The sequence below is a fragment of the Acomys minous genome, assembly GCF_964271855.1.
Source record: "Acomys minous genome assembly, chromosome: 12".
Classification (NCBI taxonomy): Eukaryota; Metazoa; Chordata; class Mammalia; order Rodentia; family Muridae; genus Acomys; species Acomys minous.
In genome coordinates this window covers 53,578,693-53,605,927 of record NC_140493.1, presented here as the reverse complement: position 1 = coordinate 53,605,927, position 27,235 = coordinate 53,578,693, and the positions used below count along the sequence as shown (strand labels likewise).

The 27,235-nt window shown below is 40.6% G+C and overlaps 1 protein-coding gene across 1 annotated transcript in view; it reads right to left on the bottom strand.

The window, feature by feature from the left end:
• The window catches only part of NUDCD1 (NudC domain containing 1), a 57,331-nt gene that overhangs the window by 29,599 nt on the left and 497 nt on the right, over window positions 1-27,235 (bottom strand). The window contains exon 2 of the mRNA XM_084747923.1: window positions 14,353-14,507. Within this exon, the coding sequence (XP_084604049.1) occupies window positions 14,353-14,507 (155 nt within the window). The remainder of the gene's footprint in view (window positions 1-14,352; window positions 14,508-27,235) is intronic.

Below are 27,235 nucleotides of genomic sequence, written 5' to 3'. Positions count from 1 at the left end.
TGAATGAAGTATGTTCACTTGTAGCCACTTCACAGAGACGTCACCAAACCCGTGACGCTGCACTCATTAACCTCAGGGTAAGGAGAGAGGTTCAGATGGGTAAATCTCACTCGAACTCCACTGCTATAGGGCCAAAATTCCAAACCGTCTCAATCTCTTGCATGGTTAATATTTCTTCCCCTTACAGTGTCTCCTAGAAAAGAAACTATTTTCTGCATTTTTCTAAACAAATAATACTTCACATCTCCATGCAACTTTCAAATACCACCCCTAAAACATTCTCTTTGATTACAGTTACTACATTTAGTTTTTCATTAGCCAAACATATGATACTTTAAATTAAGCCTCCCATACCAATAAGATATAATACAGTGCATAATGTTCATATATTACAGCTGGTTGACATTATAAAGAAATAACCAATAACCACTTAAATGGCATATATATTTATTAAATTAGAGTTTGGGGTTCTTGCAGTTGCAGATGGAAACAGAGAAGCTTTGAATGAATAAAGCTTTGTTGTTGCTGTTTCACTACATACACACCTATGGGAAAACTCAAGGGCAAAAACATGCTCAAGCAAAACCTAGAAGGGATGCCGTCCATCAGTATTGTAAGACTGGCAATTATAATTTTACTCCATAAAAAGGAAGCAAAAAAAAAGCATCTGTTGCTAAGCATCAACATCATCTCTTAATCTCTTTTCATTTCTATTATTATATGGCTTTATGAATAGATGTTTATAATCAATTTAACTTGATCAATGTCTAAGTAAAATGAAGCTTTTAGTACTGTACTAAAACATTTGTATTTTCAAATTTCACCCCTTTCTTTTATCTTCTTATTTCACCTTAAATAACTAGGTTCCTATTACCTAACTGAACCGTTATAGATAAGCTGAGCTTCCAGCCAAGTGGCAGTCTGCTTGCACACAGGGTCTGGACTAGAAAGCAGCTACAACTTGCTTCTCTAAGGCATGGCAAACAATGCATGCTTATAAATGAAATCCAAGAACTACTGACCAGATTTTAAAGACACTACAGAGAACAGTGCTCTTGTTATTGAGGAAAACAAAATAGCTTTTCAAGTAAATGCAAGTGTGTTAGGACGGAAATGTTTGGAAATGTTCTAAATACTGAGAAACAAGTTTCTGTACATTGAGCAGCAGCAGCAAAGAAAACATTTCTCCCCTCGAGGCATTTTTCTACATCCTCAACATGTTTTCTCCTCATTGACATTTCTCAAAGCTTAAATACTGCACACCTATAGTTAAATCTGCTTGAAGTGGACAGCCTATGTGTGGCACCACTGAGCTGCTGCCATCTGCTGGCTCCTAACTGTTAGAGAAAGGAACAGTGTGTGGACTTCAAACCTAATTTTGCAGATTTAACAAGGTACTCATTTGCACCAGCCACGGGGAAAAAAGCTGGTGTCTAATTAGTGGCCGGCATTCTTCACATGCTCTCAACATAGCAGGTTGAAGAACTGGCTGATTTATTTTGCAGATGCTGAGAAAAATAGTAAGTATTGTATTCTACTCCCCAGCACTGACTGGGCTTCTCAAGATTTAGTCATCATTACGGCCCCAGGAAAGCACCTTCAGTGCCGGATAAAATTTTAAATATCCAAACCACTGTCAGCCATAACATCTTTGGAAATGGAATCCTAAAACTAGTTCTTGTGTTGACCAATTACTCTATGAGATTATACGATAAAATGGAGTTTGAAAGTGAAAGAAATAAGTTGAATTAATGGAATCTTTTTTTAAAAAAGACAAAAGACAAAACTTGGCTCTTTATATCTTTCTAAAACCTGAGTAAAAGGAGGAAAAATTACAGAAAAAAGGCAATAACTAAACTAAAAAAGTAGAAATACTTTCTCTAACTTGCCCATAGAGAAGATAAATTATTTTTAAAAATGAATTTTAAAAGTGTTGGTATTTGCCCCAATTACATGTCAAATACTCTGTTTGGGTATAGCTACAGTAACTAAGTTCCTGTCGAAGTCTCCCAACAGAGGAAAATACACGGACCAGTCTACAACGTTTATGTAGATTCCCAGTACAATGAAGATTTTACTTCGGATTTCTAATCAAGTGTTTGTGATTTATGTTGGACATGGTACTCCAAATCCTGGTCATCAGTGATGACAACTGGTCACAACCAGTGGCACTGTCTATGTACCTCGCCAAGCCCACATAGCATCTAAGGGAGTCATTATGCCTCAGTTTTGTCACACGTGCTTGGATGTTTCCAGAATACCCACCACCCTGTCTAAAAGGCAAGCTCTTTTCTTTCTCCCCTTTGTTTACAGTTTTGCTATGTATCTCAGTTTGCCTCTGACTTGTGATTATCCTGCTTCCATCTTCTGGGGGACAGTCAGGTGTGCATCAACATATGTCGCTCCTGCACGGCAAGTTCTAAGCCATCCTTCCACACTCGCTTGACATGGCCATAGACGCGGAAGCTCCGGAAGCCGGGCCACTGCACTGCATGCCTGTCATTACTTCCTCTGTGCTGCTCTGCATCTTCCGCCGTCCTTCTCTTCTCCGTGCTATCCACTTATTTTTTACTACTAACCTTATAGAGGCATTCAAAACAACGTTTGAAGAAATACACTTCTTTCGTCAGGAAATGAAGTTATCTAAAAAACCAAAAGATGACTAAGAATATGTATTCGTTTGGGCTTTTTTTCATACTGAATGGTGAAAAATTAGTAAAAAAGAATAAAAAGGGTTATAAATGCCTTTTAGAAAGTGCTAATAAAGTATTCCCTTTCAGGGAGAACCACTGGAGTTTACTGAAAATATTCCCCCTTCTATTTCACTAAGAAATTTTTGAGAGAAAAGGAACAAAGAAATATGATTTTACGGATGAATAATGGTGGAAAATTTTTAAGCATATACACATGGCAAAAGTAGGCCGAACTGATCCTGAACATATAATACAAGTAGCTTAGAGACAGTATTCAGAAGACTAAGACCAAAAGAGGCAGTTTGACTTAAGTAGTCTGAGTCAGCTTCCTACAGAAGAAAAAGGGTATAAGAATGACAAGGAAAGGCCAAAGCCACACTAAGCACCCACTCCCTTCCTTTAGATTGTTGAAGAGGCTCACTCTCCTCTCCTCACTCACTGAACCAAAGTCAATAGTCATACTCTAAAAACCAGGACATAAAACCCTTAAGAAATCATCTGATGAGAGTTTAAAATGCACACAGTGTACGTGATTTCTTTAGAAGCACAGTCTCATCTGTAGACCCAACAGGCCTGTGTCCCTTCCCACAGATCCAAAGGCTGGAACTAAGGGACTGGCTACTGTACCCGGAATTCAAACAGTGCATTCTAAGGGATGAAGCACTGAGAGTTCTGTAAAAACAATTAAATTCTAGACTTGGTTTCATATATCATCATAGCTGATTGCTGCTCTATATGCTGGATTGGACAGGAACTTCCACAGAAAAAATTATGTGAAGTAGATGAAAACACAAAGCTGCACACTGTGACAGTGCAGGGCTTCCCAAAACACTAACCATAGGATTAACATGTACGTGAGCCAGCTAACACCACATCTGGACATATACACAAAACCCAGAGACACTTGCATATGCATTGTTAACACTGTTCTAGTCACATTAGCAAGGAAATGGTGTCAGGCTAGATGTCCATCATCAGATGAGCGGATAATGAAAATGTAGAACGCATACACAAGGATATTTGTGGAACTGTGGGTAGATACAACTGGGTTGTATCATGAGATGACAACCCAGGCACAGATAAACAGACCCTAGACTCCAAGTGTTAAATATGTGTTTCCAGATAGGAGTAACTATCGGCAAGGAACTAGAAAGAAGTCCATGTGACTGGAAGGAAAAAAATGAGGCTTTAAGGAAGTGGAGAGTGCGGAAGACAATACAACAAAATGGATGGAGAAGTACCAGCGGTGAAAAGGTACAGCAGGGTTAGGGGCGCAGAGAGAAAAGGGGGAGTAAGAAAGGGGAATCAGTAAACACAAAACATATGTCAAGCTATTGCCCTTTAAGTTATTTAAAAACTAGAAATCAGTAGCAGCAAATGTAGTGATGTAATGAAGACAGTGTTTCACAGAAATGTATTAAAGACCCACAGTCTAGACCACAGGTTAGCTAACAACAGTTTATCAGCCATTTCTGGCTCATTCTCTGCATTTGTACACCAAGTTTTATTGGGAGGCAGCCATGCTTGTATTTTACCCAATTACTGCAATTTCCCCACAGTGAGCAGCTGTAGCAAAAGCCCAGATGGTTAGACTGAACTAACTAGCCCTGCGCAGAAAGTCTGCCAGCCCCTGAAGGAGTTCATGGTCCATGCACATCTGAGCGTCGATGGTGTGAGTATTCCTGGGCAGCAGAGGAATGGTACAGGGCTTCTTAAATGAAGCAGTGATTTGCTGAGACTTATGAGAAGACTTGGATGCAGCCTGACAGAGGATTAAGAAGATGGGCCAAACGGATGGGACCAGATGGAAAACAGCCCCTATGGTAGATAATGGACGGTCAGGACCGCAGCAGTTTAGTATTGCTGGAGTATCGTGCACAAAGTGGTAGAAGGGGTGAGGGGCTTATTCCATGATCAAAGCTTCATTTTTTAAGAAAATATGTGTGCATGCTTACCTCACTTTAAATAAATGAAGAAATTTAGGCAAGATATGAGTACTTGCAAGGACAGAGCAACAATGTGACTAAGACATTGCTTAATACCTTTGCAGTTTGCAGTTTTTAAATCACATGAACACTTTGCCTATTGTAAAGTTACTCTGTGCCCTACCATGAAGTAACTACTAAACAAATTTAGATGAGACAGCCAATGAACCAGGCAACACTGTAGGGGCACTGCTCAGAAAGACAAGCAAAAAAGAGAGCAGTTAACATACTATGTGGTGGCTGTTTAACTAAAACAATAACATGAAACATGCATATGAAGAAATAAAATATATGACACAAATTGCTCAAAAGATGAGCGAAGCAAATATACAGTTTTTATAACACAAGCAGAATCACCTAGGAAGCGTGTGCACCATGATCTCTATGCTGACCAATATAAACAATAGCGCCACCATGGTTGGACATAAGACAGGAAATTTCAAATAAAAGTTGAGGAAAGAGTAGGGACTGAGCGGATGTGCTCAGCTCATTCAGATCTTCAGTGCCTATGGAAACTCCTGCACAGGGGTGCCTCTAATCCCAGCACTGGGAAACAGAACAGGCAGATGGGCGCCTCTCTGGCCATTCAGTCTAGCCAAAATGTCAAACATTCAATTCACTACGAGACCTGTCTCAAAGGTAAGGTGGGAGAGTGATGGAGGAGCATCATTTTCTTCTTTTTGAGTCAGCATTTCTCTATATTTCTCTATACAGCCTCGGCTGACCTTGAACTCACAAAGACCCACCACCTGCCTCTGCCTCCCAAGTTCTGACATTAAAAGGCGTGTGCCACCAAGCCTGGTGGAGGAGCACCATTCTGACATCAAACTCCAGTTTGAACATGTGCCTGCAAAGAGGAGCCCACCTTTACCCATATGTGTACACACACACACACACACACACACACACACACACACACACACAAACTGTTTAAGAAATAAAATGAAAAACACTCACTAAGCTTCTCAGGCTTGCTTACCTCCTAGACCTTAGAAGAGAAACACACTAAAGAACAAGAAATCAGAGTACAAATTGTGGGGAGGACAACATAAAACTCACGATAATTAAATATGAATATACTAAACCACCTAATTAAAATATTGTCCAACTGGGTAAAAAGACTCAAGAACTATTTATTATTTTAATATTCATTTTTTCCTTATTAGAAACATTTTTTTTCACATAATATATCCTGATTATGGTTTCCACGCCCCATTCTCCTCCTACTTCCTCCTCACCGTCCCTCCCATCCAGATCTACTCCCTTACTGTCTCTCATTAGAAGGCAAACAGGCTTCTAAGGGATAATAATAAAATAAATGTATGATTTTTTTTTTAAAGCTAACATTGGAATTAGACAAATCAAACAAACAAAAGGAAAAGAGCCCGAAGGAAGGCACAAGAAACAGAAACCCTGTCATTTGGAGGATTCCATAAAAACACTAAACTAGAAGCCATATATACAGAGAGAGAGAGAGAGAGAGAGAGAGAGAGAGAGAGAGAGAGAGAGAACACGCACACCTGGTACAGCCCAGTGCAACCCTGTGTCGCCCCTGTGCATACTGTCTCCATCTCTGAGTCAGATGAGTTTTGCTCATGTTGATTTAGATGGCCTTGTCCTCTCAGTGTCCTGCACGCCCTCTGGCTCTCACACTCACTCAGCCTCCTCTTCCACAGGGTTCCCTGAGCACTGAGGGAAGGATACTGTGGGAAGGAGTGTGGGCATTGTCACAGGTGAAAGCAGTCTTGGTGGGCTTCGCCCTTGGACACACCACGGATACTGCCTGATATTAACCTTGAGATAGACTGGGTGGAGCCATCCTGGGCCTGGAATTCAGGAAGTGGACCTGGGGACTCCACCTGGACTATTGTGTTTCTCATTGACCCTCAATGGGAGAGGGAGACCGCCCCTTGCAGACAGGCAGGCGCAGAGGAGAGAGCAGCAGCAGCTTAAGACCCGGCTTGAGCGCATGTGGATCGGAAGGAGGATCAGCAAACAGGCCGGACCAGCGCGCAGGCCAGAGACACCTAGGGACCTGTCCTGTGGAATGGATACCGGAAGGTTCACTCTTTTTTCCCTTTAACCTTTTTTCCCTCTTGTGTAAGCTCGTTGGGTTGTATAATAAAGTTTAATTGTTAAGAAACAGCCAACAGGATATGATGGAGACATCCCTTTTAGGGCTGTGTTCCAGGGCTTCTCTGTGTGTGATACCTGGCTGTGGTCTCTGTGTTTCCACCCATCTGCTGCAGGAGGAAGCTTCTGTGATGATGGCTGAACAAGGCACTGAACTATGAGTAGAGCAGAGTGTCATTTCATGATTACATTTTTTTTTTTAAGGACAACAGCATTTGGTTTTATCCTAGGTCCCTGGCCTAAGGCTATCCAGCCTCACGTTCTTGGTCACTCAAGCAGTACCAGGTATGGGGTCAATCTCGTGAAGGAAGCGTTAAGTCAAATCAGACATTGGTTGGTTACTCCCACAAGCTTGTGCCACCACTGTCCCATTGTACAGGCAGAACATCACTATAGATCAAAGGGTTTGTTGCTAGCTTGATGTTTATGTCTCTTTTGGCAGGATGCAAAGTACACTCCTGTACAAAAGACATGTGCACAAAGAGGTGAAGACTGTAGTTGGGCATCAGCGCAACTTCTCCACGTTCAGTGAGTTCTGTAGGTGTTGTCTGAAGGAGAGACAAACATGTTTTTCTTTAGATCCTAAGTGTGGGATGAGGAACAGACTTGTGAGAGAGCAGGTGATGTTTATCCCCTCAGTCGTCAGACCACCTTGTGGGGGAGCTTGGTTGTTCCCAGGTGAAAAACATCCTTGAACAGATTCTGAGAGGAGATATAAATGTAAGCCAAAAACAGGAGGCGGGGCGTCTTTGGAGACTTGGGATAATTTTGCTGTTCATCGCTCCTTTTCGAGACGCTCCTGGAAGCGAAGGCTTCGGGGCTCTAGGCTTCAGCTGCTGCTCCGGGTTCCTCCGGGTGCCAGTTGCTCCAGGTTCCAGCAGAAGAAATCCTGCTGACTACGCCAGCTGAATCTTTCCTCAGAACTGATAACCAGAGGTTTCCTTTTTGTGTTCTTTAATATCCTTTTCCTATTGTTTAGGTTAGTCTGGTTATAAGTGAGGTACGCTCAGTTAATAAGTTCATAATAAAATATAATTGTTTAAAAAACTGAGCCTACAGTTGTCTTCAGCAATGGGGGCTTTCTGTCAGTTTATGGAGAGTAATCTATAGTGTTGGCAACAGCCTGGGTTGTTTGGGGATTCCCATGGGAGCCTTATGACTAACAACTCAATTAGATATAACACAATTGCAGTACTAAAGCATCATTTGGTGACAGGAGATAGACAGTTGGGGCTTTGTCTCCCCATTATTTGGTGATTTCAGTTAGACCACCTCTGTATACATATCTATTTTAAGAAGCTTCTACTGTATTAGTTTTCCATACCACCCCTCAAATGCCCCTTGAGTTTAGCTGTCTCTCCCACTATTTCCTCCCGCATCCCCTTCCCTCCTCCTAGATTGCTCCTCCCATTCCAGCCTCCACCATCTATCCATAACTATTTATTCTATTACCCATTCCAAAGAAAATCGATCTGTCCCTCCTAGTGCCTTATTATATACCTAACCTCTGTGGTTATATGGATTATAGTTTGATTATAACAGCTACTATCTACACATAAGCAAATACACACCATATTTGTCTTTCTTAGTTTGAGATACCTGATTCAGGATGATTTTTTTCCCAGTTCTATCCTTTTACCTGCAAAAACTAATGATTTCATTTTTTAACAGCTGAGTAATATTCCATTGTGTAAATTGATGGCATTTTCTTTATCCATTATGTTGAGAGATATCTAAACTGTTTCCAATTTATGGCTATTATGAATAGAACAGCAATGATAATGGTTGAGTGAGTATCCTTGAGGTAGGTAAGATAAAACATCCTTTGGGTATATGCTCAAGAGGAAGATAGATTTCCAGCTTCCTAAGGAACTGCCACACTGATTTTCACAGTGGCTGTACAAGTTTGCACTCCTACCAGCAATGGATGAGTGTTTCCCTCCCTCCACATCCTCGCCAGCATGAGCTGTCATTGTTTCATCTTGGCCATGCTGATGGTTGTTATGATGAAATCTCAAGTTGCTTTTGATTTGCAGTTCCTTGATGGTGAAGGATGCTGAACATTTCTTTAAATGTTTCTCAGCCATTTGAGTTTCCACTTTTAAGAATTCCATTTAGATTTGCATCCCATTTATAACTGGGTATTTGTTTTCTTGGTATCTAGTTTTTTTAGTTCTTTCTATATTTTGAAATATTACTCCTTTTCCTAGTTGGGGTTACTATTGATAAGATAAAACGCCATAACCAAAGCAACTTGGTGAGGAAAAGATTTGGCTTATGCTTCCATATCACAGTTTATCATGAAAGGAAATCAGGACAAGAACAGGGCAGGGTCCCAGAGGCAGGAGCCAAAGTAGACCAAAAAAGAATGCTGCCTATTGGCTTGCTAATTATGACTTCTTATAAAGTTCAGGACCACCAGCCCAGGGATGAGACCACACTCAATGAGCTGGGCCCTCTCCCATCAAATACTAACTAAGAAAATACCCCACAGGCTTGCTACAGCTCAGTCTTACCAAGGCATTTTCTTAATTGAGGTTCCCTCTTCTATGAAGACTTAATATTTTGTGTCAAGTTGACAAAATCTATGTGGCACAGCACTCTATCAACTGTGTAGTTGGCAAAATGTTTTCCCATTCTATATCCTGCCACTTCATTCTGAAGGACAGTGTCCTTTAGACTGCAGAAGCTTTTCAGTTTCATGAGGTCCCGTATATTTACTATTGATCTTAGTACCTATGCTAACTGTGTTCCATTTAGAAAGTCTTTTCCTGCCCCAATAAGTTCAAGACTATCCCCCCACTTTCTCTTCGATCAGATCTAGTATATTTGGTATTACGTTGAGGTCTTTTGAGTTTTGTACATGGTGACAAATATGGACCTATTTGGATCCTTCTACATGCAGCCGTCCAGCTTAACTAGCATCATTTGTTGAAGATGCAGTCTGTTTCCCAGTGTGCATTTGTGGCTTCTTTATATATTTTTAAAAAAAAATCAGTATCCGTGTGTGTGTGTGTGTGTGTGTGTGTGTGTGTGTGTGTGTTTATAAGTCTTCAATTCACTTCTATTGACTACATCAGTTTTTGCTCCAGTGCCATGCTGTTTTTATTACTAAAGCCCTGTAGGACAATTTGAACTCAGGGATAGTGATACCTTTGCATTTCTTTTATTGTTCAGGGTTGTTTTAGCTTTCCTGAGTGTGTGTGTGTGTGTGTGTGTGTGTGTGTGTGTGTGTGTGTGTGTGTGTGTGTGTTTCCATGTGAAGCTGAAAACCGTCCTTTCAAGATCTATGAAGAATCTTGTGTTGAAGTTTGATATGAATTGCATCAAATCTATAGCTTGCTTTTGAAAGGATGCCTATTTTAACTATGCTAATTCTACTGATACATGGGCATGGAAGATCTTTCCATTTTCTGATATCTTCTTCAATTTCTTCAAAAACTTGAAGGTTTTGTCATACAAGTCTTTTACTTGCTTAGTTACAGTTACCGCCAAGATATTTCATATTATTTGAGGATACTACGAAAGGTATTTCCCTGATTTCTTCCTTACTCTCTTTGTCATTTGTAAGTAGGAGGGCTACTGATTTTTGTGATTTAATTTTGTACTTAACTACCTTGCTGAGAGAGTTTATCAGCTATAGGAGTTTCCTTGTGGAATTTTTAGGGTCACTTATGTATAATATACTGCAAATAAAGATATTTGGCTTTTCCCCTTCCTATTTTTACCCCTTTGAGCTCCTTCAGTTGTCTTATTGCTCTAGCTAAGACTTCAGGTACCTTGTCTTGTTCCCGATTTTACTGAAATTCTTTGAGTTTCTCTCCACTCAAGTTGATGTTGGCTATGGGCTTGCTACAAACTACCTTTCTTCTTCTTCTTCTTTTTTTTTTTTTTTTTTTAATTTCATCACCTTACAGCCTGATACCAGCCCCCACCCCCTCTCCTCTCAGTCCTTCCCTCAAGCCCCTTTTTCCCACTTCCCCCTCCTTTTTCTCATCAAAGAGGGGTCCCCTAAGGGGCACCAGCCCACTCTGGCACTTCAAGTCACAGCAGAACCAAGCTCATCCTCTCCCACTGAGGCCAGACAAGGCAGCCCAGCTAGGAGGAAGGGATCCACAGGCAGGAGCAGAGTCAGAGACAGCCCTCACTGCCATTGTTAGGGGACCCAGATGATGACTGACTATGCTGCACATCTGTTACATAGGTGTAGGGGGGTTAGGTCTGGCCCGTGCCAGTTCTTTGGTTGGTGGTTCAGTCTGTGTGAGCCCCCATGGGCCCAGGTTAGTTTACTCTGTAGGCCTTCTTATAGTACCCTTGACCCTTCAGGCTTCCTCGGTGCTTCCTCCCACTCTTCCACAAGACTCCCTGAGCCTGTTGTTTGGCTGTGAGCCTCTGCACCTGTTTCCACCAGCTGCTAGATGAAGCCTCTCAGAAGACAGTTATGCTAGGCTCCTGTCTGCAAGTATAGCAAAGCATTTTTAATAGTATCAGGGGCTGGCTCTCTCCCATGCGGTGGGTCTCAGGTTGGGCCAGTCATTGGTTTGCCATTTCCTCCATCTTTATTCCACCTTTATCACTATACCTCTTATAGGCGGGATGAAGTTTGGGTCAAAGGTTTTAGGGATGAGTTGGTATCCCCCTCCCTCCATTGGAAATCACACCTGGCTATAGGAGGTGGCAACTTTAGGTTCCAAACCCCCACTGTTAGGAATCTCAGCTAGGGTCACCTCTTAGCCTCCCAGTGGCCTCACTTGTCCCAGAGATGCCCCTCACCTATTTCTGCTCTCTCGCGCAGCCCTCCCCTCCATTACCCATCCCCCAATCTCCTGCTCGCCTGATCTCTACCCCTGTTGTTCTCCCCACCCCCTTTGCCACACAACTCCCTCAGCCTACTTCACATGTCTATTTTACTTCCTTTTCTGAGTGAGATCTAAGCATCCTCTCTTGGGCCCTCCTTGGCGTCTTTGGGTCTGTGGGTTGTAGCATATTTATCTTGTACATTACGGCTAATGTCCACTTGTAAGTGAGAACACACCCTATGTGTCTTTCTGAATCTGGGTTACCACACTCAGGATGATCTTTTCTAGTTCCATCCGTTTGTCTGCAAATTGCATGATGTCTTTATTTTTAAAATGTGTAAATGTACCACATTTTTTTCTATCCATTCTTCGGTTAAAGGCCATCTAGGTTGTTTCCAGTTTCTGGCTATTACAAATAAAGCTGCTATGGACATGTAAACTACCTTTCTTATGTTGAGGTATGTCCCTAGTACCCCTAATCTCTTCAGAACTTTTATCATGAAGAGGTGTATAATTTTGTCCAAGACTTTTTCTGCATATAATGAGATTATTAATAGTTTTTACCTTTCAGTTTCTTTATCTGGAAGATTACATTTATCAATTTATATATGTTCAATCATCCCTGCATCTTGGGAGGACGCCTACTTGATGATGGTGATGATCTTTTTGGTGTGTTCTTGGATTCAGCTTGAAATTATTTTATTGAGAATTTCTATATTTATGTTCATAAGGAAAATTGGTCTGTAATTCTCTTTTTTGTTGGATCTTTATTTGGTTTGGGTATCAGGATACCTGTGGCCTCATAAAATGAACTGGGCAATAATCCTTCTGTTTCTATGCTGTGGAATACTTTGAGGAGTATTGGAATTAATTCTTCTTTGAAAGAGTGTGTTAAACCCATCTAGTACTAGGCTTTGTTGTTGTTGTTGTTGTTGTTGTTGTTGTTGTTGTTGTTGGGAGTGTTTAGTCACTGCTTCTATTTCACTAGGGGTTGCAGGTCTGTTTAAATTCTTCATCTGGTCTTGATTAACTTTGGTAATTGGTATGTACTGAAAAAATTATCCATTTCTTCTAGATTTTCCAATTTGGTGGAGTATGTCCTTATAATTCTCTGGATTGCCTTGATATCTGTTGTTTTGTTCCTCATTTCATTTCTAATTTTAGCGAATACACAACATATCCAAACTTATGGGACCCAATGAAGGCAGGTCTAAGAGGCAAATTCATAGCATTAAATTCCTACATTGAAAAAAAAAATTACTCATACTAGGAACTTAACAGTACACCTGAAAGTTCACCCAAATGAGTAAACTGCAGGAAATAATTACAGAACTTGGTATCAATAATCACTTACTTAAGTCAGTAAAACAGAAACAATGAGCAAAAACGAAACAAAAAAACAACAACAACAAAAACAGTAACAAGAGTCAATGAAACAAAGAGTTAGTTTTTGAGAATAATCAATAAGATCAACAAACTCTTACCAAATTAAATTTGTTAGAGAGACCCTTTAACTCTTTGAAATAAGAACGCTGATAAATTCAAAGAAAACATAAAACTATGAACACTGTGTGTGTGCCTGCGTGTGCTTGTGCAGCACACAAGTTTGTGCGCACATGGAGGCTAGAGGTCAACCTCTGGTGCTGTTTTTTAAGACTGATGAAAGTTTTGAGTTCTCTTTATTAACACAAAGGGGAGAAGGAAAAATTAACATAATGACATTTTCTGTCCAGTATGGTATTTCCTTACCTTTTCTGGCTTAAACTGCTTTCACAATCATTACAATTCTCTGCATGGTATGTGTGAAGTCAGACAGACCAAAGAATGAAAAGCCGAGTTGATTATCTGTCTATCTGTCTTTCTATCTATACATCTATCCACCCATCTATTTTTAAATTATTTTTATTTTTTAATTAATTTATTTAAATTACATCTCAATTGTTATCCCATCCCTTGTATTCACCCATTCCTCCCTCCCTCCCGCTTTCACCCTATTCCCCTCCCCTATGTCAGTGACTGAAGGGAACCTCCTCCCCCACCATATGGTCATAGGCTATCAAGTCTCATCTTGGTAGCCTGTCTATCCTTTCTCTGAATGCCACCAGGGCTCCCCACCCAGGGGAAAGGTGCTATTTTTCAGACACTATTTACTCTTGCAAGTTCTAGGGTAATGCTTATCTCTGACTTCTCAGGGCTGAGACTAAAAGTGCTACCACACCAGGACTGTTAACATAGGCTTTAGATAGAGAACTCGGATTCTCAAGAGGCACATTTACTGACTGAGATTCCTCCCTAGCCAGAATATTAGTTTTTAAGTCAGCTATGACTATATTAATATTAGACAAACAAGATTTCAAGGCAAAATTTATTCCCAAGACCTACAAAAAAAAAAAAAGATTAATTCATAATGCTAAAAGGATCAACTCAAACAACCAAACCTGAATGTTAACACAGTTTAAATTACATAATGAAAACTCTAAACAGGGAAGAAAGAAATCCATGACTACATTGAGGCTATACCACACACAGGTAGAAATGGTTGGGTACAAGGAATTACAAAAAACAAGAACAAGAGTAAAAGCTACAATGACCTAAGCAGAAAGGGAGCTTTCCACAGCTTGATAACAGGTCCCCACATTCCAAAGGTATGTGTCCCTTGACTGTCTGGACATCAGATGCAAAGAGATTAAAGAGCAAACAGAACGAGATGAGCTCTGTCTTTGTACTCTGCATGCGTCTTACCAGCATCACTGTTAAATTCATAATTCTTCCAAGGTTATCAATGTAGTAGACACTGTCTTGATACCAGGAATCACAGTGCAGATAATTATACATTCCAAAAGCATGCATGTGTTCCAATGTATACTGTTCATCCCGAAGTTTTACTTCTGCCACAGCTGAAAGACAAAAATATATAAATATATGAAGGAGAGATAAACATGTTTTTTGTTTAGATCACAAGTGGGGGATGAGAAAAGACTTGTGAGAGAGCAGGTGATGTTTATCCCCTCAGAAATTGAACCACTATGTGGGGGAGATTGGTTATTAACCAGCTGAAAAACATTATTGAACAAATTCTGAGAGGAGGTATAAATGTGAGCCAAAAACAAAAGGCGGGGCCTTTAGAGACTTGGAATAGTTTTGGCTGTTCGTGCTCCACTTTGAGATGCTCCTAGAGAGAACCGCTCAAGGGGAGGCTTCCAGGCTTCGGGCTCTGCTGAGGTTCTGGGTTCTGGTTGCTCCAGGTTCCAGCAGAAGAAATCTTGCTGACTACACCAGGAGAATCATTCCTCGGAACTGATATCCTTATGGTTTCGTTATTGTATTCTTTAATCTCCTTTCCCTATTGTTAGGTTAGTTCGGTTATAAGTGAGGTACTCTCGGTTACTAAATTCGTAATAAATTTGCCAAGAAAATTAAGCCTACAAATATATACATATATCTATATGTATACATAAGTATAAACATAATTACCAAAACTTGCATGTCATTTCATTCCTTTCTTCAGAATGCCTGCCCTATGGCACAGAAACTAGACAACGCCAGCTACAAAAGCTACAACAGGCAGGACTTTCATAGCACAATCTTTTTCTTTTATGTACCTCTATAATTTTGAACTACAAGAATAGAAATGCCAGGCAGTGGTGCACGCCTTTAATCCCAGCACTCAGGAGGCAGAGGCAGGCTGATTGCTATGAGTTCAAGGCCAGCCTGGTCTACAAAGCCAAGTCCAGGGCAGCTACACAGAGAAAGCAGGAGTGCCTCTTTTAAAAAAAGGAAAAAGAAAGAAAGAAATTCTAAAAACAAAGATGTAGGCAAAAGGTTATTGTGTAATTCAAATGCACAGCTACCAAAAACTGTTTTCAGGAACACCAAATCTGAGTATTAGCAATGTAAAACAGGATTGTACCATGACAGTATTGATATGCATCATATAAAGTGCAGTACAGACATCATCAGTAAACACTTAGCTTTCTGTAGTCTCCAGTACTGATGTTTTATGGAGGAAGCAATCAGCATCAGTTATCTAAGCAGTTAGATGGAGGTCAGTTAAGACAAAGTTTGCCATAGGCTGATGTCCATGTATGCGTTTACAACAGGACTTGGTACTTCCACTAAATAAAAACAGACTCATCAACCAATGATCCTGACACACCAGAGCACTTCTGGGAAAAAGCTCATCTCTGACACATGCACACAAAGACTCCATATTCCAGACTGACTATTTACCTGGATGCTTTAGAGGAAGCATTAAATGACTGATAGAGGACTGTTTTAATAATTTTAGGGTAGTTAATGATTTCCTATGAAAAAATGAAAGTTATAAAACACAGAGTACAAATATAGGAATAATGTCCATATAAACATCAGCTTGCCTTAAAATTCTTCAAGAGTCCTTAAAGCCTACTAAGAAATCTATGTCTAAAATGTTTAAGTGGAGAAAGAATGTGAACAGGAAAATCATGGTTATTTAATAAAGTTTTTAATGTAAAGGTCAATTGTATAAAGATGTTTTTAAAGGTAAAATATTCTACCATTAGCAATGAGAAAAAAAAATTAGACTTGCAATGCCTATCCCTGGCTGAGGTAACTTTGTTGGCATATAAGCGGCCTGCCTCTAGGTTGCATAGCAACCTCTGACATCATCTGCCACCATGGCCAGGGGCCCAGGGTAAAAGGGACAAACCTGCTAAAGTTTATATAACATTAAGACACATTAAGATACTCAGAACAAGGCTGGCGACCAGATATGGGGGTGTACAGAAATCAGCATTTGAATTACACAGCAACTTTATGTCTACATCTTCCCCTTTCAGTCTAATAAAAGGCTCTTTTACAATAGCAAACTATATGTAAATAATAACAGTTATGAAAATTATTAGGTAAGATTTACACTTGTATATTTGGAACCCCTGGATAAAGTATTCTACTATCAATTTCTTTTATTATGAGAATCTCCTGTCTCAATGTTATATAAACTTTAATCCCCAATTGTCTCCATGTATGTCAATAAAGCAGCTTATAGCCAATTACTGAAGAGGAGAGAAAATAGGGCTGGACTTCCTGCTAGTCAGAGGAAGAGGAGTTAGAAGAGGAAGTAGGAGATTCAGCAGGGGGTTCAGCCACAGGCAGAGGTGCAGGAGGGATAAAGAAGATTCAGCTGGAGCAAAGAGAGAACTAAAAGGCAAGTAACTTTGGGATTTTGGCAAAGATGGAGCAAGGATAGCATAGAGAGTTAAGAACAGATTTAAGCTGCTCAAGATTGAGTTGTAAAGCCTTATAAGCAAATATAAAGCAGTCTCTATTTTTGTGATAGCCAGGTTTAGAAATAAACTAAGAGAAACAAACACAATTTGATAAAAATAACATTAACATAAAGGACTTCTAATCTTAAACAAGCCCAGGTGATAAAGCATTTTTTTGCTTTTAAAAAATTCTTACTCCAATGTATCATTTATTTTTATCATAAAGAGACAGTGTCTGTATTATATGATTATACAGTTAGAAAATTATGTGTGAGCCGGGCACGATGGTGCAGACCTGGAATTCCAGCACTCAGGGAGGCAGAGGCAGGTAGATATCTAACTTCAAGGCCAGCCTGGTCTATAAAACTACAATAAAGAAACCCTGTCTCAAAAAGCAAACAAACAAAAGAAAAAGAAAATTATGTGTTAACACAAATAGTGACCTCAACATTATTTTCATCTTCCCCAATTCTATAGAATAAAACAATATCATAGGGCATATACAGGCATTCTATGCAAAGAACAGGGCTCTCTCAACAACAACATTAGCTGTTCCCTAGTCTTTCTTAAGAACTCCTGCAGCTCAGCACTACTCACGTCTTACAATTTACTTCTGATGCAACAAGAAACATTCAGTTAACTGCACTGAGCCTACACGCTACCCGATTATAAAATCCACTTTATTCTCATTGCAACTGTTTTCTTCCTTACAAACTGTTTTTGTTTGGTTTCTCTTGCTGTGATAAACTCCATGGACAAAAGCCACCTCAGAGCGGAAGGGGTTAATTCCAGCTTTGGCATCCAGGTCACAGCTCATCACTGCGGGAGGTCAGCACAGAAACTCAAGCAGGAACTCAAGTAGAAACCAGGGAGAAATGCTGCTGCTTGGTGGCTGGCTCCTTCTGACTGTACTCAGCCAGCTTTCTCATACTTCAGCTATAAGCCATCAAGACGGCACTGCCCATAGCGGGCTGGGCCTTCCCACATCAATCCACAATAAAAATCGTTCTTCACGTGCAGAGCCACAGGCCAGTCTGATTTGGGCAATATCTCAACTGAGATGTCTCTTCTGGGTAATTCTTAACTATGTCAAAATGACAATAAAAACCACCCAGGCTATCACACCACTTTGTTATTTTCACTTCTATTTTGTGTATGTGTTTATGTGTATAAATGTATGTGCAGCTCTTGCATGCCTGGAGCCCGTGGCAGCTGAAAAGGCATCAAGTCTTTGGACTAGGACTACCGATGCCTGTGAACATCTGTAATCAGTTCTGGGCGCTGATCCTCTGCGAGAACAACTGCCGGGCTGCCTTTCCAATCCCACTTTTCCTTTTGTTCTTTTTTCTTTCTAGGAGAGGGTCACAGATTGGTTTTTAATTTTTTTTCCAAGACAGGGTTTCTTTTTATAGGCTTGGCTGTCCTGGACTCACAAAGATCCGCCTGCCTCTGTCTCCCAGAGTGCTGGGATTACAGGGTGCACCACCACACCCGGCTCACTATTTTCAATGCCTGCACTGAGTCCTGGCTTAAATATTTATTCACTCACTTATTTAGCAAGTCTTTTAATAAGCACCAACGACACCACTGATACACAAAAAGAAAACACTCATATTTTCTAAGAACTTAGGATCTGGGAAGAAAAAGAATAGTGGGACAGGTGTGCTGGTACACACATTGAATCCCAGTGTTTGGGAGACAGAGGCACATGGATCTCTATGAGTTGGAAGCCAGCGAATTCCAAGCCAGCTAGGGCCATGCAGTAAGACCATGTCTCAAAATAATAAATGAATAACCCCCAACAAAACAAAGGGACACTCGTCAAACAATCCCATGTTATATAATCAATTTTATAAAATTAAACTGTTATATATAAAAAATACAAGTACCAGTAGGATATACCTACTTCGGGAGATTAACAAAAGCTTTCCAAGGTTAAGACAAGAGACAAAAGGAAGAATTAATTCAAGAACTACACCTTTAAATAACATTCCTTCTAAGCAAAAACAAGAGGAAAAAAAAAAGCATTCATACTGTCTGTCCTAGTTTTCTTTCCTGTGGCTGTGATAAAACCCTGACAAAAGCAAGTTAGGGAACAAAGGGTACTTATGTGAGTCACAATCCCAGGTGACCAGGTCACTGCTGGGAAGTCACAGCAGAAACTCGAAGCAGCTATTCACAATCTGTGGTCAAGAACCGAGAGAAAAAATGCACAGAGTGCTAACCTCTCTATCCCTGTCCCTCAGGCCAGGGCCCAGCCCATTAAATGCTGCCACTGCACTCAAGGTGCCCGGCTCAATTAACCAAGAAAGAAAACGCATCCCGCCCCCATCACACCCACAAGCAAACCTAACCAATCTACTCCTTGCTGTGACTTCCTCTCAGATGGTTCCAGATTGTGTCAAATTGACAATTAGACCTAACTAGCATACCGTGGGCTTCGTAAGGTACAAGAATAGCACTGCCACTGGAGAAGGAGCGCAGACGGCAGATTATCAGAGGGGCTTTTCTTTTTCTTTCTTCTTTGTTTTGGTTTGGTTTGGTCTGTTGGCATTTAAAGATGTTTTGTTAATTATTTATTCACTTTACATCCCAGGCATAGCCCCCTCCCTCCTCTCCTCCCAGTCCCATCCTCCTTTCCTTACTCCTCAGAAAAGGGGAGCCCCCCTACGCACCCACCCCAGCTCATCAAGTCGCATCAGGACTGAGCTTGTCCTCTTCCCCCACAGCCTATTGAGGCAGCCCCATCAGGGAGAAGTGATGAAAAAGCAGGCAACAGAGCCCATGTCAGAGACAGCTCCCCCGCTCCGCTTACTAGTGGAACACTTGAAGCCTGAGCTGCCCATCAGCTACATCTGTGTAAAGTGTATGTAAAAGCTTTTTTCTTTCTCGGTTAATTGAGCCGGGCACCTTGAGTGCAGTGGCAGCATTTAATGGGCTGGGCCCTGGCCTGAGTGACAGACAGGGATAGAGAGGTTAGCACTTTGTGCATTTTTCTCTCTGTTCCTGACCACAGATTGTGAATAGCTGCTTCGAGTTTCTGCCATGACTCTCCCAGCAGTGACCTGGTCACCTGGGATTGTGACTCACATAAGTACCTTTCTTCCCTAACTTGCTTTTGTCAGGGTTTTATCATAATACCAGGACAGAAAACTAGGACAGACAGTATGAATGCTTGGGGTTTTTTCCTCCAGTTTTTTCCTGTTTTTGCTTAGAAGGAATGTTATTTAAAGGTGTAGTTCTCCAATTAATTCTTCCTTTTGTCTCTTGTCTTAATCTTGGAAAGCTTTTGTTAATCTCCTGAAGTAGGTCAGTTCTCTTTTATGTATCCTTGTGGGATTTGTACTTTTGAGACACGGTCTCACTATGTGGCCCTAGCTGGCTTGGAATTCAGTGGCCTCTAACTCACAGAGATCCATGTGCCTCTGCCTCCCAAACACTGGGATTCAGTGTGTGCACACACCATCACCCCTGGCCCCTTATCCCAAGGCAGTACTTAAATGTGTGATGTGGAGAACAGATTGTGGCAAAGGGTGAAAGCATTCGCAAGCTCCTGAGGTCACTCAGTGAGGGTTACTGAAGCCTGCAGACATTTCAGACTCCACAGGCAAACCCTTCAGTGTATAAGAATGCTGATGGGGGCTGTGGAAGTTTCCCCTTAGTTTAAAGACTATCTATTTTATAAGGAATGGTTAAAAATATGTATTCTAAATAAGAAAGAAACAGTAACAGTGTTGATGCTCTAGCACCACTGTGTGGATGAAACGTAACAATGCAGGAAGCCATGTATGAGCATAATAGCCCTAAGCCATGATATTAGACAATAATGAACCAAATATGGTTTTTGTCACCTTTGGAGAAATAGCCCTAGGTAACCCTAAGCAAAGCAGACATTTCTTAACCTTTGCCTCATTAGAACACCACCCCAAACATATGTAGGTGTGGGCTTGTTTGATGGATTTCTCACATGTCACTACAATACAATACAAATGACAAATACCAGTATTGGTCATATAAGATGGTGACTATATTATAAACCTGTTAATTTCCAGGAAAAACGGCTGCTTTTCTGGCCCCAAATGAGCAATGAATAGTTGAAGCTGCATTTGCCATCATCTTAAGTACAAGATACAGAGCACCCTAGGAAGAGAGCAGTCCTCAGCTCAAGGTTGCCCTTAGCACCAGGAGAACGCTTCCAAAAAGCCCGCCCTTCCCAAGATGAGGGGCCCAGGATGATCTACTCTCTCTTGAATCTTTGAAACTGGTGAGGACCACTTTTACAGTGAAGCCAGCAATTCATGTTTTATTATTTCAAGTCACCATGCATTCTAAACATTACTTCATTAGTCGTTAGTCTTTTATAGCAAGAACTCAGGATCCAAGAAGCTCTCTCCTAACCCCTGTGAAAAAGCTTTATGACTCCTGCGCACAGCAGGCCCTGAGAAGTCACTGCGGCGATACGCTGACTGTCTAGTACAGGCCAGGCACAACTACTGCACTTGGTTTGGGGCACATCTTGATGAAAAAAGCAGGCCTCGCTCCTGTGTTAACAGTGTCACTCACTACTGTTTCTTGGCCTTTTGAAACATACTATTATGCTGAAATTCCCTATGTTTAATTATTGGCCAAAGAAGTGATAAACAAAACAATCTAATATGTATGTAAGTACATTCATTTACAACGGAGGGGGCACAAAGAACATTGTTTGCAAAGTTGACTTTAAGACCATGAGCAAAATAACTCTTTTCCTTTAAGTTAAGACACTAATGAATAACTAACACAGTCTCCTTGCACTTCTCAAACTTCTTTACAAAGCTGTGTCCTCCACTCCACACATCCTTAACAGACACTTCCAACTGCTTCCAGTTCACTTAAAATATATCTTGAACAATTTTTATTCCCAACCAAGACAGAATAACAGAACAAGTTTATCTATCATCAGAACAACCAGTAAGATAAATCAAACAAAATTAAATAAAACAATAGTTTTCCATATACAGGGGGAGGAGGTCCCCCTCAGTCACAGACATAGGGGAGGGGAGTAGGGGAAAAGCGGGAGGGAGGGAGGAATGGGAAGATACAAGGGATGGGCTAACAATGAAGATGTAATATGAATAAATTTATTTAAAAAACAAGTTTCCAAGAACTATACACAGGCAACTAAGGATAGAGACCCTTGAGACATGGGATACACAGAGAGCCAGCCCACCATGCCTCACGTTACAGTCTTGAAAAGCGTCCAGACCATAGGACAAGGTACCTGAGATAGAAGACAGCAAAGTCCTTGACATGAAGACACTGCCCTGAAATTCTGAGAAACCCAAAATGGCCATAGTTCCTTGCACAGAGTCGCAGAGAAGGGAAGAACTACAAGATACAATCCAAGAGATGGACAAAGGTCTCCCTCAAGCACTCAGCACAGCAAAGCCTGCATGAGTCTGATGACAGGAACTCTGGCCAGAGTGGGACCAAGTGAAAACCACAGCCAGGCTCAGAAGGAACGGCACTGAACCAACCTAGAAATAAACCATACGAAGAAAGTGAAAGACCTCTAAAAAAAAACTTAAGATTAATAATAATAATAATTATCAAAAAGATAATTAGATGATGGGCTGGATGAATTAGTGTTGTAAAAATGGCTATATTATCAAAACTGCCAGCTCACACAAGGCTGGGAAATGACTACGGCCTACGGTAAACATGGGAAAATGTCCTAACTTTGGCCTAGTGTCTGGAATACATGGGGAAGTCTTGCCTAGTTTGAATAGTTTGTTCTAGCCTGAGCACTATTTCAAACCAGCTTAACAAATCATAAAATAAGGCTCAGTGGTGTTAATGTTTTCAAGTAACTGAACTCTATCCTAGGAGAAAAAGTGAAGAAGACTGTAAGAGTAAAGGAGTATTCCACATCCACATACTCAATCAATATTATGTAATACACTGTATAAGTAAGCATAAGGAAGTGGTCTATGATCATCTTGATAGGCTCAGAAAAGGCACTAGACTAAGTTCATAATGTCTTCATGACAAAAGTCCTAGAGAAATTAGGAACAGATGAACTGTACCTCATAATAATAAGTAACAAACCTCTAAGCAACATTATAAACTAACTGGAAAGAAACTGAGCATTTCTTCTAAAACTGAGATGAGACACTCTTTCCATCTTATTTAATATGGTGTTTGAAGCCTGAAGTAGAGCAATAAGAAAATAAAATAAAAAGTAAACAAATAGGAAAGAAAAAATTCAAATTCTCTCTACTCACAGGTGACGTGATTCTATACTTAAAGACCCTACAGACTCTACCAGAAAGCTCTCAGATCAAATAAAACCTTTCGGTAAAGTTGTGGGATACAAAATCAATATTCAAAAATCAACAGCTTTCATATATACTAATAATGAACTTGCTGAGAAATAAATAAGACATTCCATTCACATTGTTTTGAAAGACAGAAAAAAAAGAAAAAGAAGAACCAACCAACCTAGAACTAAACCTTACCAAGAAAGTGAATGACCTCCTCAATGAAAACTTTAAGATAACTAAAAAATAATAATATAATAGAACAGTAGTAGGAGTAGTAGGAGTAGTAAATCAAAGACGCTGTAAGATGATGGAAAGGCCTTCCATGATCATGGGCTGGATGAGTTAATACTGTAAGATGGTGGAAAGGCCTTCCATGATCGTGGGCTGGATGAGTTAATACTGTAAGATGGTGGAAAGGCCTTCCGTGATCGTGGGCTGGATGAGTTAATACTGTAAGATGGTGGAAAGGCCTTCCGTGATCGTGGGCTGGATGAGTTAATACTGTAAGATGGTGGAAAGGCCTTCCATGATCATGGGCTGGATGGGTTAATACTGTAAGATGGTGGAAAGGCCTTCCATGATCGTGGGCTGGATGAGTTAATACTGTAAGATGGTGGAAAGGCCTTCCGTGATCGTGGGCTGGATGAGTTAATACTGTAAGATGGTGGAAAGGCCTTCCGTGATCATGGGCTGGATGAGTTAATACTGTAAGATGGTGGAAAGGCCTTCCATGATCATGGGCTGGATGAGTTAATACTGTAAGATGGTGGAAAGGCCTTCCATGATCGTGGGCTGGATGAGTTCATACTGTAAGATGGTGGAAAGGCCTTCCATGATCGTGGGCTGAATGGGTTAATACTGTAAGAATGGCTATACTATGAAAATTATTCTATAGATTCAATGCAACTCTCTTCAAGTTTCCCACGGCAATCTTCAGAGAAGTAAACGAAAGAACCCAAAAGTTCACATGGAAATGCATAAGACCACAAATAATCAAAGCAATTCTAAGCAGCAACACTACTGGAGGCATCAAATAGCTGACCTAATTCTACAGACATAATAATAAAGACAGCATGACAGCAGCACGAAAGCAGACACATGCACCAAATGAACCGGTGAAAGACCAAACCCAATCCACACAGCTAGGACCACCTAATTTTTCACACAGATGTCAAAAAGATAACTAGAAAAAGAGACAGCGTATTTAACACATCATGCTGACAAACTTTCTACCTACTTGCAGAATGAAATCAAATCCATATCTCTTAACTTTCATTTCAAATCCCATCAAAGGTCTTAATTTAAAATCTGAAATATTGAAATGGCTACAAGAAATTAAAAGGAATACATTTCAAGATCAGCTATAGACCAAAACTTTGGAACAAGACTTCATCAGCACAGGAAACAGCCACAGGAATTTAATAGAACAATGTAACATTAAACTATTTCTGAACAGCAAGGAAACTATTAGCAGAATGAAACAGACAACAGAATGAGACAAAATCACTACCACCTTTACTTCAGACAAAAGGTTAATAACTATACAAAAGAACTATAAAAATAAAAACACACACACAACTAAATCAAACAAAAATTGCTAATCAGCAAATAGGCTAATGTAATGAACACACAGCCCTCAAAAGACAGACAGACAGACACACACACACACACACACACACACTACTACATAAGTTTTTAAAGTGTTTCACATCCTTAGCAATCAGGAAAAAGCAAATTAAAACTACTTTGAGATTCAGTGTCATCCCAGTGAGAATGGCCATGAGAAGAAATGAGAAGTCAGCAAATACTGATGAGCCCTTATTCACTCTCTACTGGTGGAAATTTAAGCTATTTATAGCCATTCTGGAGATCAATATGGAAGTTTTTCCAAAACTTAAACAAAACCACCATATGACCCATTTCAGGGCATATACCCAAAGGATTCTGTATCCTACCACTGAGATCCCTGAACACACATGTTCATTGCTGTTCTGTTCACAATAACTAGGAAACAATATAAGTATTCATCAACAGATGCATAAATAATGGAAAATCCCACAGCACACATACATATACACACACAATGAATTTTATTCAGCTGTAAAGAAAATGAAATTTGCAGGAAATTGGATTGATCTACTCTTCATTGTCAAATCACCTAGTAACTGGTAAGCCTCTGAGCAAACCCATGAGTGATTATCTAGATTAGGTTAACTGAAGTGACAAGCCTCACCCAAACAGGGGCGGCAGCATTAAGTGGGCTGGGGCTGAATAAAGACGTGAAAGCTAGCTGAGCATAAGCATTCTCACTTCCTGGCTGTGGGGGTGATGGACCAACCTGGCAGGTAACGTCATTCACAGGCATTGGTTTTAAAGACATAAATGTGCAAACAGAGGAGTCACCGCATCCTCCTCTGCAGTTTGTGAGGGCTAGTCTGAATAGGCGATTCTAAAATACATTAGATGTCTGTATCTTTATTGATTGTAAAAGCAGCTTAGATAATACTGCCGTAATAATTATAAACCTAGTAACAAACATTTAGTAGCCTTTACCATTAAACTAACAGCAACATAACACTGAACAAGAAAAGATAAATGATATTATGGATGGGAGTAGTGTGGGAGGAGCTGAGAGAGGGCTACATAAGGGCACAAGGAAACTTGGTAATTATACCTGTTACATGCTTTCATTTCATAAAAATAATCAACAACTTCCTAGACTTGTACTGTCCCAACTTTCAGCACTCTGGATCTATACCCTCTGCTAGCGCCTTCCAATAGGGACTCTTGATTTAATTATTTAATTTGCTCTAGCCAATAAAAGAACTGGAAACTTGTTGAAAACCCACTGAAATAGCACTTGTGCGCTGTGACTTAGGCCTCTGCTAGTCGGCTGAAGGATGACCAGCAATAGAGAGGGCTCAAATCAAGGTCAGCTGACAAATTCGGAAATGAGTAAAGTCAAGCAAGGTGACTGGAGCTGCCCCTGCCAGCCCATAACTGAGCATAGATGCACGCACGTATGAGCACTGCGAAGAGGAGCTGCTGACCAGCACATTTGAGAGCAACAGTACCTTGTTTTGAGCCATTAAGCCTTGCTCCTTTGTATTTTGTTTCCAATGAATGTGGCAGCATCATTTATTGATGCGGAGACAAAGACAACAGAAGCGTCCCAGAGAAAGAGGAAAAGAAGGAAGCTCCTCTCCTCTCATAGCAGCTGACAGCTACCTGCCTATCCTTCACAGCTCAACTCATCAAGCCCTCCAGGAAGGTTTCCTGGATCTCTGGAGGGGTTGAGAAAACATTACTCAGTCCTACCATTATATTTTGTTCTCATGCCTCTCACTACGTGCCCAAACTGTAATTAAATGTTTATTCCTGAATGAATTATGATTGGTTAGACACTTATAAACTGTTTCATACCAAGCATATAATCGTCATAATGCAACACCAAACAGGCCCACAACAATTACTTCTAAATTAAATAAACAAACTAAAAGAACCAGGCATCTGTTGGGCTGTTTGATGGCACTAGCCTTTAATCCCAGCACTAGTATGGCAGAGGCAGCTGGATAGCTATGAGTCGGGGCTAGCCTGGTCTACCAAGCAAGTGCCAGGGCAGGGCAGTCAAGGATACACAAGAGAGAGAGAGAGAAGGAGAGAGAGAGAGAGAGAGAGAGAGAGAGAGAGAGAGAGAGAGAGAGAGAGAGACAGACAGACAGACAGACAGACAGACAGACAGACAGACGATGGCCTGACATGTAGACTCAAATGTCTACTGATACCTCTGGGTCCTTATTTCTCAAAGTGCTACCCACGGAAAATGTGTATCAATATCAGAAGAGGCATGTATTTAAAAACACAAGTCTCTGGGCGCTTTCCTTAACAAAACTGTAAAAAAGAGCCTCAAGCAAGTTACAAATAAAATACGTTGTAGCAATAGGCAGTAGTAAACCGCGGTAAATCACTTTCCCTCAGCAAAGTGTAGCGTGGTTTAGAGTCAGGATCTGAGTACTTGAAACTGCTAACTGGATGTAGGAAATTTTCTTTCCTTAGAAATGATTCTGCGTCAGAAGA